Consider the following 16076-nt stretch of genomic DNA (forward strand, 5'->3'; position numbering starts at 1 on the left):
CTCTTCATACAATTCATCATGGCTACAGGAACCAAAACAAATCCTTGGCATGATGCTACCAACAGGCTTGGTAACAGTTACATTGTTCTTGTTTTAAAATCTTCACCTTGACGCCTCCAAAGGTACTTCTTGCCACTGTGGCAAAAAAAAAAAAAAAAAAAAAAAAGGTATTTGGTTGTCCATTATTCATTCAAATTGCCAAATTCATTTAAACTATTTCCTTGAATCTGCAGGCGACAATTTGAGTCAGGTGGTCAAAACAAGGGATACAAGGATAACGAACCCAAACACACAAAACTGGTTTAGAAGACTTTCTACAGGATTTCCCTGATCCCTGATCTCCACTCTGACAAAATACACAGTATCTTAAAAAATGGGTCTGTGCCAAAAAACCAGCCAATTGAAAGAGGACATTGAAGTAAATAGAGAAGTCAAATTAGGGCTGGGTGATACGGCTGAAAAACAAGGCACAACATTAGAGCTTCAAATCAGTCTGTCAATAACTATTCATTAGTTTTCTGTTTTAAACATCAAAAATACTTCCAAACTGGTGACGTAACCTTTCCTCTTTTATCCACAATTTCCTCTTGAACCGTTGAACTCATTTTCTCCCTTCACTCCACCTCAATATTTTTTTATTTTTAATTTTTATGGGGTACATTCACACTATGTATTGAAACTGCTCCCATACTCAGACATACTTTCTGAAATGTGCAGACCTTGTGTGCACTGTCCGTGGACAGTTGATGTTTTATAATCAAGCGTACCGATTTCCCGCATTTCTCATGACAAATTCCTTAATTTCCCACGACAAATTCCTTAATTTCCCACAATGCAAAAGGTTACTAGCAGATTTGAACTAGTTGGGGGCCTGGTCCAGTTTCTTCTCCATCAGGGCTGCCGCTGCACACCTGTTGCTGCTGCACAGAGAGGCAGTCACAATATGCATCTTTGCCATTGGTTGCACTGGCTCTCAATATTATCAGTTCGGTGATGCATACAAAACTGCTCGATGTGAACGCCATTTCCTGCCAAGCAGTTTCCCATGAGACTCAGTGCATGGAGTATGCGAGGTTGTAAAAACTGACCTCTGTGGGGAGGAGTCTGATGGACCGCATTGAGTACATGTGGAAGTCCGAGGAGTGAAGTATCCCAGAGTATGTAGGTGCTCACTCAACAAGTTGTTGCTAGGTAACCAAATTGAGTTAGTTAGTTGATCCCACCAGCCTTACTTAGCTGGGCTGTGAGAGGTTGTGCAGCTGCAGTCTTTCCTCTGCGTACATCCCCAGAATGTCATACGGTTCTGGATCAGAGTCCAGATAGAATGAGTCCAACATTTGTTCAGCATGCAGGAAAACCAAGAAATAACTTTAGCCGACGTATCGGGGGGGAAGAAAAGCAGCTCATAGAGATACCAACTATCTGTTTCTACTAGAAAATAATATTCAGACACGTGGACCAAACTAACCCGCCTACACTCAAGCACACATCTTCACACACTTGCATGATGTGCCTCTTCTGAATGGTGTGAGACGTCGTAAAAACACAAAAAATCCAAATCAGCTGAATGACAATTCTATGTCTAGAGGTAAAAAAAAAAAAAAACCTAAGGGGGGCTGTCACAACATATAGTGAGAGGAAAACAGAGGGAGCTACACCTGACGTAATCCCCAAACGGGTCTGTCCCGCGTAGCGATGGGACAGTCTAGGACATCTCTTGTCTGTTCAGTTCTGAGTAAATAATATGCTATCACACTCCATCCAAATAACTAGTTGCCATGGCGATCTGATGCGCAGGACTGACTGTGACGTATGTTGTCTTTGCTGCCTGCCACAGAATAAAAGCTACCAGCAACTTTCAAGTTCATCTATTCACTATTTAAAGACAGCATTGAGCAAACGTTGGTGTGCAAACACTGCAACATATTGCTGGTATACCAGCAGCAACCGTCCAACACGTTGGCTCATCTACAGAAGAGTAAATGATTGACAGCATGGGGAAGATTAAGTTAGATAGAGAAGAAAACACTTCAACTTCCTTGCCTGTGAGCACTGGCATGTTTCACAGCTAAATTTCTGCAGCCTGATGCCATTGTGCGGAGGGCAGGATTTTAACATGATTTACGTTTTAAAGCTGAAGTATATAATATTATTTCCTGCTGAAACGGCGACTCCTAAACTTCAAGGGTTGTCTGAAAGACAATAAGTTTCAGTTGTGTGGAGACTGAGCATCCACAAAACACAAACATAACAGGCTTTAAATATCCATAACAACCTGAGACCATCAGTGAGGCTCCAACACATCTTATAGATAAATCCTGTATTTGCAGAGACCTGAAACCTTAACCTTGGTTTTAAAATATAAAATATGTGTAATGCAAGAGATGGCCAGCACTAAATTCTATGACTGTAGTATTTCTTGTAGCTAGAATTTGTGCATACCATCATGTTCATTAATTTGTTATTTCCCACTCCGGGTTTGTTTGTTCAATATGCCCGAGGAGGAAGTCCAGCCAGATCAGTTTTTGCTGACTAAGTTTTTTTGGCTACTCAATTAGTATACAAAATAATTTGCATAATATCCACAATCACAAAGCAGCATGTATGCTGTATTATAAGTTTAAATAAAATTTAAAAAACTCTATAAAGTTAAATAAACTGCCTGCTTGATTGCTGTACACATAGAAGGGTGTCTACTCTTAAGGAAGTACTCATCGTTTGTTGACAGATGATGATGATAAGTGGACTTGTACTACAAAAATTGACGGTACCAGATAATAAAGCCCGTAATAAAATGTCAAAATTTATCATGTCCCTGTTGGAGTTGTTCCTCTTTTTAGTAAAACGTGGTGCATCTCTACTTGACACGGAAATATTGTGAGCTGTAGCTAAGAAAGAATGGATCGTGTCCATTTTTCTGAAGTAATTTTTATTGAAATACCGCTAAGATAGACTGCAGATAGCGTGCAAGAGAAGGCAGGTCGACCAACGACAGAATAGAGGCCAGTAGGGCTGGGATTACTGGGAGCCTGTCAGCAGCTTAGAAGCAGGTTAATGACACACAGCAGCACTTGCATGTCCTTCTACATGAACATAGTAAACAAATTGTGCTGAATCAACACACTCCGACGCATTTATCTCTGGATGAGACAATAATAACAACACTAGCTCTTCCTTTGTTTACAAAAACCTTCTTTTTTTTTTTTCTAACCTACAGCAGCTGCAGACCGGATCTGGTCTATGACCTATGACTAGCTTTTCTTTTCTTTTCTTTTCTAAGAAACTATTTACATAGAAAAAGTAAAGTTACTTTTTCCAAATTATGCAACACCTACCGACTTCTCTAAATATTAGCAGTCTGTCCCTTGCCAAATGACATCTGTTGAATCAACGGCAGGAAGTTTGACTTATAGTCTGTGTGAACCATCGTACCTGTCAAAGCCTCAGAAATATACGAGTCCGTCCTTTAGGTAAACAGTTTCTGAGCCACACATTCTATCCTGTTACTTCTTGTAACTGACGATTTAACATTCCCACTCGCCATTTGTCACTCGGTGTCTTCTGACACATATCATTTTGGACAATTCAACACTCTCGACTTCACCCTGGAGAAAGTGTTGAAAAATGTGTGACCTTATCTTCATGTGTGACCTTATCTTCATTTCAAGTGACTTTTTAGAATACGCAACGAGTGTGTCAGAACTTCCTCTGGTTCGTTAGCACAATAATGGATTAGGGGAGTACAAAGTAAAATATTACTGATGACCTATTACCGCTTAATGAAAGCATGCAGATGATGTTCAATGTACATCACATACATTTGAGACACATATTTAGATCCCCAAAACCAATCGAGAGTGCACATAAAATTGTACTCTTAAACAATGTTAAACGGGGCTGCAACTGACAATTATTTTAGTAAGTGATTATTCTATCAATAATGCTGATGATTAATTGAATTTTAAAAAATGGCAAATTTATTATTTAACCATCTAAGGCTTTTTTTATATTAGAAAATGCAAATAAATAAAAAATCATTTTTTAAACATGAAAACCAACATTTCATTGCCTAAAATGGTATAGTGTATGCTTGATCATTTGTAGCAAAGAATGTGTCTACACAGCTAAAAAATAAAAATACTTACTTATAAGATCAACATCTGAAAAGCTGGGCCCTTTTTGCTTGACTTAAAATCAATGCAGATTAATCACATTAATCTTTCAACCCTACATACAAACATGCTTTGATATTTTCCAAATTATTTCACCATGAATGTGTTCTTGTAAACATGTCTTGTTCCAAAAGTACTCGTCTGAATTTTTTCCTGTTTTTGCATCAATAAAAAACCTGAATCTATTTCATCAGGATTTAATACTGATATTTTGTCATTTAAGCAGAAAATGATAAAAATCTGAAAATGGTGGGATGCATTTCTATTCAACCCCCCTCTACTCTGAAACCCCTTGTCCAGGCTCAGAGTAACCAACTGCCTTCAGAGGTCACACGATTAGTAAACAAAGTCCACACAGGTGTAACTATATCTTACTGAAACCCATCTGCCAATGTAAACTGACAGACCGGTTGAGGAGTGCATTATTCAGAGGTTTCATATTTAAAGCATGGCCAGCTCATTCTGAAGGAGAGGGAGAACCTGTAAACGGTACAATTATCAGCTGCATAATCAACAAAACGTGGATTTTATGAAGCAGTGGCAAACAGAGGGGCGTTCTGTGGTGTAGCAGTGCAGTAGACGCCCCATATATGGAGCCTATAGTCCCGTTTAAAAGTTGACACAAGGTATGTAGAGAATGTGGCAAAAATATGGAAAAAGTGCTCTGGTCAGATTAGACCTAAACTTTACCTATTAGCCTACATGATGAAAAATGACCACCACACATCACCTTTAACACATTATTCCCGTGGTGAACTCAGATGATGACATCATCATGTAGTGGGGATGAGTTGGCAGCAACAGAGAAGTTGGTTAGAGTTGACGGGAAGAACCCAGTCAAACTCCAACCCTAAATACAACTGAAAATCCACAGCTAAACCTAAACACTGATGTTCACAGATGCTCTCAATCCAAATTGTCTGCTTGAGGTATTATCCAAGGAACAACAGGCAGACAGCTCAGTCTGTACATGTAGACGCGTGCAGGATACGGCCAACTTTAACAGTGAGAGGCGGTTCTGAAAAGCATCGAGGAGGAGCTGACTGTAAATACATGCTACACCGTCTTGCCGCTTATTTGCAGCAAGTTTCCTCCACTTCACAATTATTTAATACTTCAATCGCACAGAATCCCGATTAAGTATATCAAAGTTGTTGTTGTGACATAACAAAACTGTTGAAAACATTCAGGAGGTATAAATAATTTGTCAAGACCCTGTATGAGCAACAGAGCCTTTGAGTCCTCTTTGGGACTTTGAAAACAGTCATCCATGACTCAACTTGTTACTCCGAGCGCATAGAGTTTGTGCCAGGGAGCTGGAAAAGTGCATTTTGCACACTCATCTACGTTCACACACTGTGGTAAGTCAATATAATGGATGAGGTTAACCTTCATCGACATGAGGCGCAGATTACAACGCCCTGAGAAGGTGTAATGCTCAGGCTTGACCTGTACCAGCGAGTGATGGGGTTTGACTCATACACACGCTCACAAGCACCCTTCCCAGTTGTGACTCTCCACAGCAGGACTCTTTGCTGACTGTATGAGACTAAAACTGGGGCTTTTACGTGTGGAAAGTATTTTTCTGCACAACAAAAGATCAAGCAGGTGGTACGGTCATGTCAGGTGAATACAAACAGCAAAAGAAAGATTGTACCATGGGAAGCACGAGGGGTTGATGTGATCAATGAGTCAAAGTCCTTATAGGGATCCAGCTTGTGCGTTTCACATGGTGAGAATGACTCGGCTGAGTTTTTCAAAGTGAAAGTAGAGGACAGGCCAATGTAGTTTCAATAGACTGGACAGCATACGTTCTGATTTGCTCGTTTTGTTGCCCAACAGGCATTGTTGGTTACCAGAATAAAGCTGTGCCAAGATTTTCAAGAAGTTGTGGTTTCCAAACCACTGAATCTGTTTCTATAGCTTACAGTGTTGACAATGAGATGCTGGAGGTTTTTAATGCTGTACGGAGCATAAAGGTAATACTATTCCCATGCCTACAAGGAAGAGAAATACAGCCAGGAGAAGCAGCGATGTCGTCCATTGCTTTGTTCGTAAATGTCATTTGTGCATCACATCAGCTGGTGTACCAGAAACACCTGAATCTATCTAATAACTTAATCTTAATCAAAGTTAACACGTTGAAGTTTCAACTGTAGATTTCATGCACAATGAACTATAATTGGTGTTTGACCAAATAGAATAGAGAGTATGCGTTTTTAGAGGGGGGCCTCAAATATTCCTGGATTTCAGCTACTCTTGGGCTGGTGTGGTTCCTAACTCCCATGAATACCAAGGGGTTTGATGCATTGTCAAACATTACAGCGCTCAATTTTATCATGCATTTCTATATTTATTCAGCATTTTGAAGTTTTCCACATCCATGTCTCCAGGACATCTGCCCTGGTTGATGAAACCTTGAAGTTTCGAGTAAGGAGAGCTATTCAGGCCACTTCTTTTACGAATCATTTGTGTTACATAATGTTCTACAAGAGAGAGAAAAATATGCTGCCTCATTACTACTTTGTCTTCAATCTCCACCACTGACTTTTAGTTGTGCTAAGATCTGAATTTTAAAGCCTTTTCGTCTTGAACATTTGCTTCTGCTTAAGGCTATTATCCTGTTGTATCAAGCAGTTTTAGTCAAGGTTCAGTTTGATCTGTTGATCTGCAGAACCTCACTGCTGTATATTTAACGCATCTTAATTCCTATAACAGCAGAGAGAGAAGAGTAAGTGAGTCTATTTCCTCTGCAGGTCTTCCGTTGCACACCTGCTGTATATTTCATTTCTTTGACATGCAATCTGCTGCACACTTGGGGTTACCCTGTGAGGCAGATGAATCCTCACAAGATCAAGATCAGAGAGCTGAGTCACAGCAATCAGCATGCTGACTCTGGTGGGCCAGCTCTCTCTATACCACTGCATATCAACAATGGAGGCTAGATTTAAAAAAAAAAAAAAAATACTCATGTGGGCGCTTAAATCATCACTTATATCAGGGAGGGGGCCTTTCTTTATTAAAAGGAGGCACTGTTTGATTATTTCAAACATGTCATAAAATCAATACACCAAACAATGTTCTATTGAATAAGTATAACTATATTCAATAACAATTATATATGCTTTGTACACAGATAGGTTATTCCTTAGATAAACAAAAGAGATACCAACATTAGTTGGTTTAATTTAGTCAGCCTACTCGTAGCCAAGTAAGTTAGTATGAGTCACAGATTTTTTTCGTGACTTAAAATACACTTGTAGCAGCTGTCTTTAAGTCAGCTGACCTGCAGTGCACAGACAAATGGGGGAGGGCTGACACTAATTGCTTAATCCTCCATAACAACGGAGGACACTATGGCATCTCATTAATGACTTTTAACCATAGGATGAGTATGATGCTCAGTGTTTCAGTATAAAAGCATGACTTTTCAACACCTTACATCAAGCTTCTGCCTAGTTCACTATTTCATAAATGGAAATACTACTTGAGGGATTTCACCTCTTATCTTCACTAAGTTAGTACTCTAATAACACTGATTGCCCGTGTAGTTTTTCTCATGACTAAGAAGACAAGTGAGACGTGTGAATGTTTTTCTATAAAAATCAGTACAACACACACACGTGCCTATAACTGCTGACATGAGTACTATCGTCTTGACGAAGCCCACTAAACTCATGTCAGACACTGAGACGCTTCTGTCCTCTTCTGACGCCGAGGGACTGCAGAAACTGAGATGCAGCGAACAAGGACAAGGCGATATGTCAAGCAGAAACCCAACATTTGTCATATTACTCACTCAAATGAAATCGCGTTTGGCCATGTGCAAGCAAGTGTGTGTCTTTGAGAACCAGAGAAGAGCTCCTGTTTATGAGCCGCCTGTGAGTGTGTCAGAGGGAGTGAGTGATGTTATTACTCAGTGTGCTCTGCCTGTTACCCACTGCTTACCATCCTGTCTGTCCTCTTCCTCTTGCCTTTCCCTTTCTCGCCCAAAACACTTAGGAGGAAGAGGGAAAATACAGGAAGCGTAAGGGAGAACAACAAGGGGAAAGGTCTACCTTCCCTACCACCACACGGGTCAGGACGTGTAAAACAGTCCCACTGACCACACACGCACGCACACACACACACACAAGTCCGAGCAGTCGCTTTGATCAGCAAGGTAGGGAAAACAGATGATAGAAAAACGAGCTCAGCCAATGGCAAGCAACTTCCATTCAAAATTGTTGGCTAAAGTCAATCACACCCACTATCACGACTGAAACCATGGCAACCGCAAAGACTTCAATGGAGAGACATTTCTCCGACAAGGAGCCTTGACAACACACATTTCACCTTTAAATCCAAGAAGCTCTGGATGAGTTTCAGCCAATGTAAACCGACTTTAACCTGCCAGAAGGCTCCTTATGGAATCAAATCCACATTCACAAACACTGAGCAGTCTGCTGCATCCGTTTTTACTGAGCATGTTCCTTTACTTAGAAGATTAAGCCATATTATTTATTGCAAAGGGAAATCTGAGACGTTTTGGTTCCATCAGAGAATGTAAGCACTGACCCTTTACCTAGAGGCCAGCCAGGACAATATATCTGCAAAGGTCAGAGCTGCAACGAATGGAGATTAAAGGTTTTGTGGGATCTGATGTAATCACCTCTGAATAATAATAATAAAAAAAAAGCCAGAAGGCGGCATTAGAAAGAAAATGCTAACATTATTTCAATTAACGTGATATTTTAATAATAAGAGTGAGACAAATCCAGCCTTCTCATTTTTATCTCAAATCCGCCGTTACATCAAGTGACGCTAAATTCACTGCAATTTTAAATTAGGAGTTAACGATGACTCTCTTTCTTTCCTTTGACATCAACTCCAATTATGCTCATAAACATTCCCATTTGAGGAAAAATATGACAAATAATGCTACAACAGCATTATTTGTTGTAGCATTATTCTGATTAGAAAGACAAAATTATTCTTTCAGAGCTTCAAAGGGAATCAGAAGTCAAAGCAATCAGTTACTTTCAAGCTTGTTAGTGATCAACCGATTTGAATGGTTGATGTTGATGTATATCTAAAGCATGTGTGCCTCCAGGATTAGAGTTTGGCAAAAACTCTGGGATGCACCGCTTATGGAAGAGAACTAGGAATAGGCCAGTAGTAGGAGATTCTAATTGCATAATAACCAAGAGTAAAAATACCTGAGTTGTACAACATTTATGCAAAATTGCAAAATAAGATCCAATCACTGGGTCTTAAACAGAAACACAATGTTCTCTCCAACTGCTGCTAAAGCAACAAAACATATTCCTTATTACAGTGTTATTTAGATTTATTCATTAGTATTTTAATTTTGTCTTCTCTTTGTCAGCTCAAAGGCAGCATATAGCAACAGGTGGGGGAGGGAGAACACAGCACTACTCTACACCTCTGGTAAAACTACAGTCATCCCAGTATCTTCATGGGGAATCCAGCTACCCTAGTAATTTTGTTGGCAGAAACAAATCCATGTTAAAAGCCATCATACACTGAAAATAAAAGTATACGGGCATCAAGTCTTAAAATGTATCCAATTTTCAATGCTAGATAAGAAAAAGAAAACAACAAACATCTTGGTATTTATAGAATCAATATGTAACCATTGGAAAATGACTGCAGCCGCATCATCAGCACTGTAAACACATCAGCTACTCAGCTTTTCTATCTACAGGATTTTCTGAGCTGGTTCAAAACGTGACTTCACCACAAGCCTGTGGCTTACAAAAAACTCCCCCAAAAACCCAGACTCATTATCTATACATTGGTGAACTGCAGACGGGAGAACCATTGTTATTTTAGCATTTACCGACTGTTAATCTAAGCTCCGTTTTCTGTTTGCATTATTAAAAAAAAAAAAAAAAAAAAAAATCCTAACACATGCCCTCTGATACACATTTAGAAACTGTTGGAAAAAAAAAAAACCAAAAAAAAAAAAAACCGTGAAGTGATCTTAAAGCTCAACATTTTTGTCTTCAGAAGTGCAATCCACTTTTTGCCCTGTTCAAACTGCTCAAACTCTACCATCATTTAGATCTCCGCTAAAAACCCATCGCTTTTCTTTGACCTACGACTGACTGTATACGAGATGCTTCACAGTTACTTTAAATCTTACCTCTGTGTTGTATTTCTATGTTTTACTCTTTTTATACTATTTACTGTTCAATGGTTGTGGATGTAACTGCAAAGAACTTTGATCAACAGATGTTTTTGAACAAGTTATAGAAATAAATTTGACATTACCATATCAGCCATGTATTTCTACATTTAAACGATTTGAAGGCTAAAAACAAACTGCCATCAATCTGTTCCAATAATATTTTAAGCAGCTGACTGAAGGATGGCTACATGAGCAGATAGCCTGATTGGTTACTCAGATTGTTGAACTTTTGTTACTCTGTAAAGCGTAGTACTGCAAAAACAGATTATATTCTCTCATTTGGAATCAAAATAAACTATCACAATAGATAGCATTATTATTATAACTTTAATAATATGTAATATTTTAGCAGGAATAGGAATAATTGTTGCTTAAGTTAAAACAATATTAGATATTTTAGATTAAAAGTGCATGTGTTCTACTGTGAAATGATGACATTTTATATGAAATATTTTCATAGTCAGACCCTAAGAATACTCTCATGACTGGTTACAATACTAAAATCAAAAATACTCACATGGCTATTCTGATTACCATGTTGATAATGATTTAAAAAGGATAATTTTACTGACTTGCAGAAATTTAAAAAATAAATCTTAAGTTGGCTGGCAACTATGTTGTGCTGAGCTCTAAAATGTCAATCCAAACGAGATCACATGCACAGCTTTATCTGTCCTGACAATTTTAAAACTCTTGTTTTGACTTCACTGCAGTAGCTTATCTTCATCTGGATGAGATCAACTTTCACTATCACAGCGATAGTTTTCAGACGCTAAAGATTTGTGTTGTCTTAGAAGGCAAGTTGAAAAACCAACTGTATCCGTTTGAAAATAATTACAGTACTTTTTTTTATAGATTTACCTACAAAAAAAAAGTAAGGAAGCGAGAAAAAAAGGCGGGCCATCCCATTATATGCCTCTAAGCCTTCAAGCATAAACATAGGGTCCTCCTCGGAGTGACTGCACTGCAGGATATTATCCACCTCCATCCAACAGCGGAGAGGAGCTACTGGGCTATTTTTGACGAGTCAGCATTTAGAAACTCTAGGCCATAAAAATAAGGCTCCATCTCATCTCATGACTGATCATCATATCCATATTCATGATATCCACAGGCACGTAAAAGCACACTCATTCTTCTGATATTCATGAGAAACTGGGGACGCAGAAAACCCTGTGCGTGTTCATGTAAATCCTGAGCTGACTGGCTCCGTCTGTGGCACCCATCAACAAACAAGGCCCCTCTTTCATTCTGTCAGTGTCATTTTGTCCTCCGCCTATCATAGATCCACACAGACGGCACACATCAAGGCAGGCTAGAACAAAACACGTCACCGCTGTCACTGGATTGCTCTTACGGGATTTTGAGAACCCTTCTGGCACACCTACTACGCTTTAAATTATACCGCAGTCGTATCAAATCCAGGTCTGTCGAGCGGCGTCTTTTTTTCTTTTTTTTCCCCCACTTTTAAGAGTCACTTCACGGCTCACTGGTCTGGGTTTATTTTGGCCTCACGAAACTGAACTGAAGGCTCTCAGATGTGTCGTGGAAAACATCCAAATGACCCGTGTCAGCCCGTCTGTGTGTGTATCAACAAGGAGCATCGAAGTATAGGTACACACTCAGCGGCAGGAACAACACACCTTTATTTATGCCATCTGAGTGAAAGCCTCCACATTGGTTAAATAAAAGAAAGACACAAAAGATACCTCAACCTTTCCCATGTGCTTCACCGGTAACAGTGGTCAACCATTATAGGGGACGTACACACAGATCAAAATGATCTTTTATAAGCAAGCGGTAAGCATATCTAGCATACTATTTTTGTTCATTTGCTTGTCTAATATAATCTTTTCACATCATTCAATGAAAAAGAAAAAAAAATCAAGAATAATACGGACAACTCTGAGCATCCTCTTCATCAGTTTATTACGACAACAGTGTCTTATTCAGATGCTACTTCAGATCTGCAGTAATACGGACTGCTGCAGAACATCGTCCCTCCACGCATCCATCGGCGTCTGCAACAGTTTTTTTTGAAGAAACTCGGGAAACTTGAGTTACAGCATTTAATTTCCCTTTGGGATAATTACCCTCTCACTGCTATGCTGATGATACCCAACGTTTTCTAAATGTAAATACTGCGCATCATGAAAGTTAAATTCTTCAGAAATAAAACACTGGCTGTTTGCTGATGAGAAACCTGAGCCTCTTTTTTGAGCTACTCGTAGATTGTCACTCACTATTACTGAAAACCTACGGTAGTTTCTACAGACTGCTGACTTTCGATTTATTGTGCGATTCACACATAAAAAAGTCAAATAAACTGAGAGCTATTAACCAATATCTACATGCCTTAACTTAATGGAAAGATTAATGTAGTTCTTTACTTGTCTGATTGACATTTCTCCGGGTCAACTGCATCATTTCCAAATTGCAGCAGATGAGCTTTTGACAAGATCCTCCAAGCTACGTCAACTCTCTGCACTGGTTCCCTGTACAATACAGAATAGAATCTGAGGTTCCAGTTTAAACGTTCAAAAGCACTGCATGACCACGCATCTCTTACTGGCCAAAATCAGGTTTTGGCCAGTAAGTCACCACCAGGACCTTGAGATAATTTGATCGGGGCATGTTATCAAAGATAAACACTAAAGGGGACAGGGCTGTAGGTTTGTAGTCCCAATATTCGTTGCACCTGCATTCTAAGATTTAATGATCTTGTTCAAGAAGTGGAACGAACCTGTTCACACGGGCATCTTGTGGTTTACGCTATTGTATTTCACATTTTTTGTTTTGTTTTGTTTATGCGAGATGTAATGATGATGTGATTGATGCAGATTAGCGGCCTTCTTTTAAGTTTACCTGGTCACTTTGTGTGATTCAGACTTTTTTTATTCAAACACCTAGAAAACATGAGCAGCCAGATCTTTGATAGAGGTAGTAGTTTTAAATAAAATAAATATAAATAAATAAAGGATTTATAAGATTATCCTCACTTACGCAAATAAAGCATGTTACCTTCCACTTCATCAGATTTTTAAACTCTACATTAATTGTGGATCTTTAACACATAATCTAAAAATGCATGGTTTATTTTTAAGTTTTCCCAAACATCTTGCTAAAATCTTCTGAACTTCACTAAGGTGGCTATTATAAGATTATTGTACTGGTGCTTCTGTTTTATTGTGTCAAATTTAAATGATTCTGCAACTCAAACCGATGGCTTGGTCACAACATAATCAATTGGGCAAACAAAGCTTCAGAGTATGTGAACCTTCTGTACCTCTTCTGAAACAACAATTACTGGTTTCAAATCAATACATTCCTTGAACCACAAAATAAAAACAGTTCACTTAAAAAAAGGGGTGGCTGATCTGAAGCTCAATGGGATCTTCCAGAGGAGTGACTGTTTTTTGTTTTGTTTTTTTTCCTCTCATGGCTTTCATTTGTTTACAGTAGTACGATTCTGTCAATGTGGCAATCATCCAGTGTAAGAAGTATGCTAAGTAGCGCCCACATATTCGCAGAAGCATCCATGTATGCGCTTTCTTTTGAAAACCACTATTTTTTTTTTTTTTTTGTCACTGTCGGTGTTTTCTTGTCCGAGTGGGGTGGGGGGTGCGGGGGTCAATGGAAATGCCATGCAGTTATTAACAGAGAAATCTAAATACCACAAAACTTGATACACAGAGATGAAGAGTAGCTCTGTCAAACCGGTTGCGTTTCGATGAAAAAAGGCGTAAGAAACTTTCCAGACGTGAAACACCGGATGAAAACAAGTAACCATACCGAGTGAAGAAATCTGCAGCACAACTCTACGGCATTTGACTCAGCTATAGGTTTATAGAGTTTAGTTTTCTGAATTTCCCGACAAGGCTTACAGGGATTGGGTATCCATATTTGGGCAACACTAACTTAATAGAATTGTTGTTAGTCTATAGTTCTGCAGCAGTACTTTTTTATCTGCCTTCTTTCTTGTCATAGTTAGGTTTAGTTAACATCCAAAATATTTCGAAATAGCTAATTAAGCATTTGAGCTAAAGCTAGTAACATCAAAATATCTCTCTATTCTTTATCCTCCTTCGTCAATACCCTTCTGTCTGTTCTCTTAAAACACAGGCCTTTTGAGTTCTTAAGTTGATAATACAAACAAAGCATTAACGTCCTGGAGATAATATATTAGGCCAGGAGTGTCTACATATCCATCAGCTGAAGGTGATGCCCGGGTCGAACGGACCCCCAGTACTCCGAGCTGCGGTGGCACCAGAGCGAACACACTGGTTGTTCAGTCTCCGGAGTATGGAGGCCCCAGCGTCATTCCGAGTTCATGTTTAAAAAGCTTTAAATAAATCACTGACAACTTCTAATTGTTTTTCTATAGCGTAGATAAGGGACTCGTCTTACCTTTGCTTTAGTGATGATGTGTGTGGCTAGTTTAACAACCGCGAAATTTCCCTTGCCGATGGTCCGCTCGATTTCGTAGTGGCCCACTCGGGCTGGAGGGGGCCTGGTGGCCGAAGTGTGCCCGGGATTAGTGATGCACCCGGTGGCCGTGGTGGTACGACCATTGGGGTTGATCCCAGAGGACGGCGGGGCCCGGTTCTGGGAGACCATTCCTGCGTGGGTCGGTCGGGCAGGGTGCGTAATTGCAGCCGCAGCGGACCCAGCAGCACCTCCGCTAGACACGGCCGCCATCTTCTCGCCTCTCTGCGGGAACAACAAGCAGCCCTGCGCAGCGCGCATCGCGGGCACGCCCCCGCCCTGCGTCATTTTACGTGAAGGGCTCCTCCGCAGCGCCCTCTCTAGGTTGTAGCCATGGCAACGATCGGCGTAACAAATGACTTCATCCACGAAAACGTATTTTGGTTGCCGTGGAGACAGAGAAGTGCGCATTATCACTTTGGTTCCCATGATTCAGTGATTCCTTACAAAAGTGCTGCGCTATGTGCGATCAGAGGGCTTCCTGAAGCTTTAAAGGTATACGCCATGTTAACAGCACAAAGACTAAATTAATCAATGCAGCTAATGAAAATATTAAACTCCACTGAGACAAAAGAAATATTTAAACAAGGAAGTATTCACAGACTAAGGCGGTCAGTTCAGCACGACTATTGTGGGACAAATCAGTAATACATGCATTTAAACACAGATAAATCAGATAAAACGGAACAAATACAGTTTCATTGATACTTATGGAACCACGAATATACGGACTATCTTCAAAACCTTCGCTTTGGAGGCAAACGTGACTAGTGTGCAAAGAAACGGCCTTGACATTCGTGGGGAGGGATGGGAGGGGATCTTTTCAATGGTGCTTTGTTAAATGTTTTGGCATTTAGTAGATAGATAGATAGATAGATAGATAGATAGATAGATAGATAGATAGATAGATAGATAGATAGATAGAATTCTGATACCACGAAATCAAGTATTTGATCCATGTAAAAGAAATTAAAATAAATAAAAAGACAACATTTATATATATTATATGTACAAATAACATTTATAAGCATTCATTTGTTGTTGCAATTTTAACCTGCTGTAGTTCATGACTCCCTAACCAAGTTGTAGACACCGCCATCTATTGGTAGATATGAGTTCTTGCAACAATTTTGACTGCACAAAGCAGCCATTTGCTATTAACCAAACCTAAACAAGAACATTTCCATATAACTGCTAATGAGTATTGTTTCATAACAGCAGCTAGC

General features: G+C 39.5%; 1 protein-coding gene across 3 annotated transcripts in view; it reads right to left on the minus strand.

The window, feature by feature from the left end:
• Positions 1 to 15131, minus strand: part of sik3 (SIK family kinase 3) — a 38434-nt gene extending 23303 nt beyond the window's left edge. For 2 of the 3 annotated variants that reach the window (XM_016662867.1, XM_016662868.1), the window contains exon 1: positions 14773 to 15130. In XM_016662867.1, the coding sequence (XP_016518353.1) occupies positions 14773 to 15111 (339 nt within the window). In that variant the 5' untranslated portion in view covers positions 15112 to 15130. Of the gene's footprint in view, positions 1 to 14772 lie in introns of all 3 variants that reach the window. The other variant, XM_016662866.1, reaches the window with a different exon arrangement.
• Positions 15132 to 16076: the final 945 nt, after the last annotated feature.

Source organism: Poecilia formosa, unplaced genomic scaffold (assembly GCF_000485575.1).
Source record: "Poecilia formosa unplaced genomic scaffold, Poecilia_formosa-5.1.2 Scaffold393, whole genome shotgun sequence".
NCBI classification, from domain to species: domain Eukaryota; kingdom Metazoa; phylum Chordata; class Actinopteri; order Cyprinodontiformes; family Poeciliidae; genus Poecilia; species Poecilia formosa.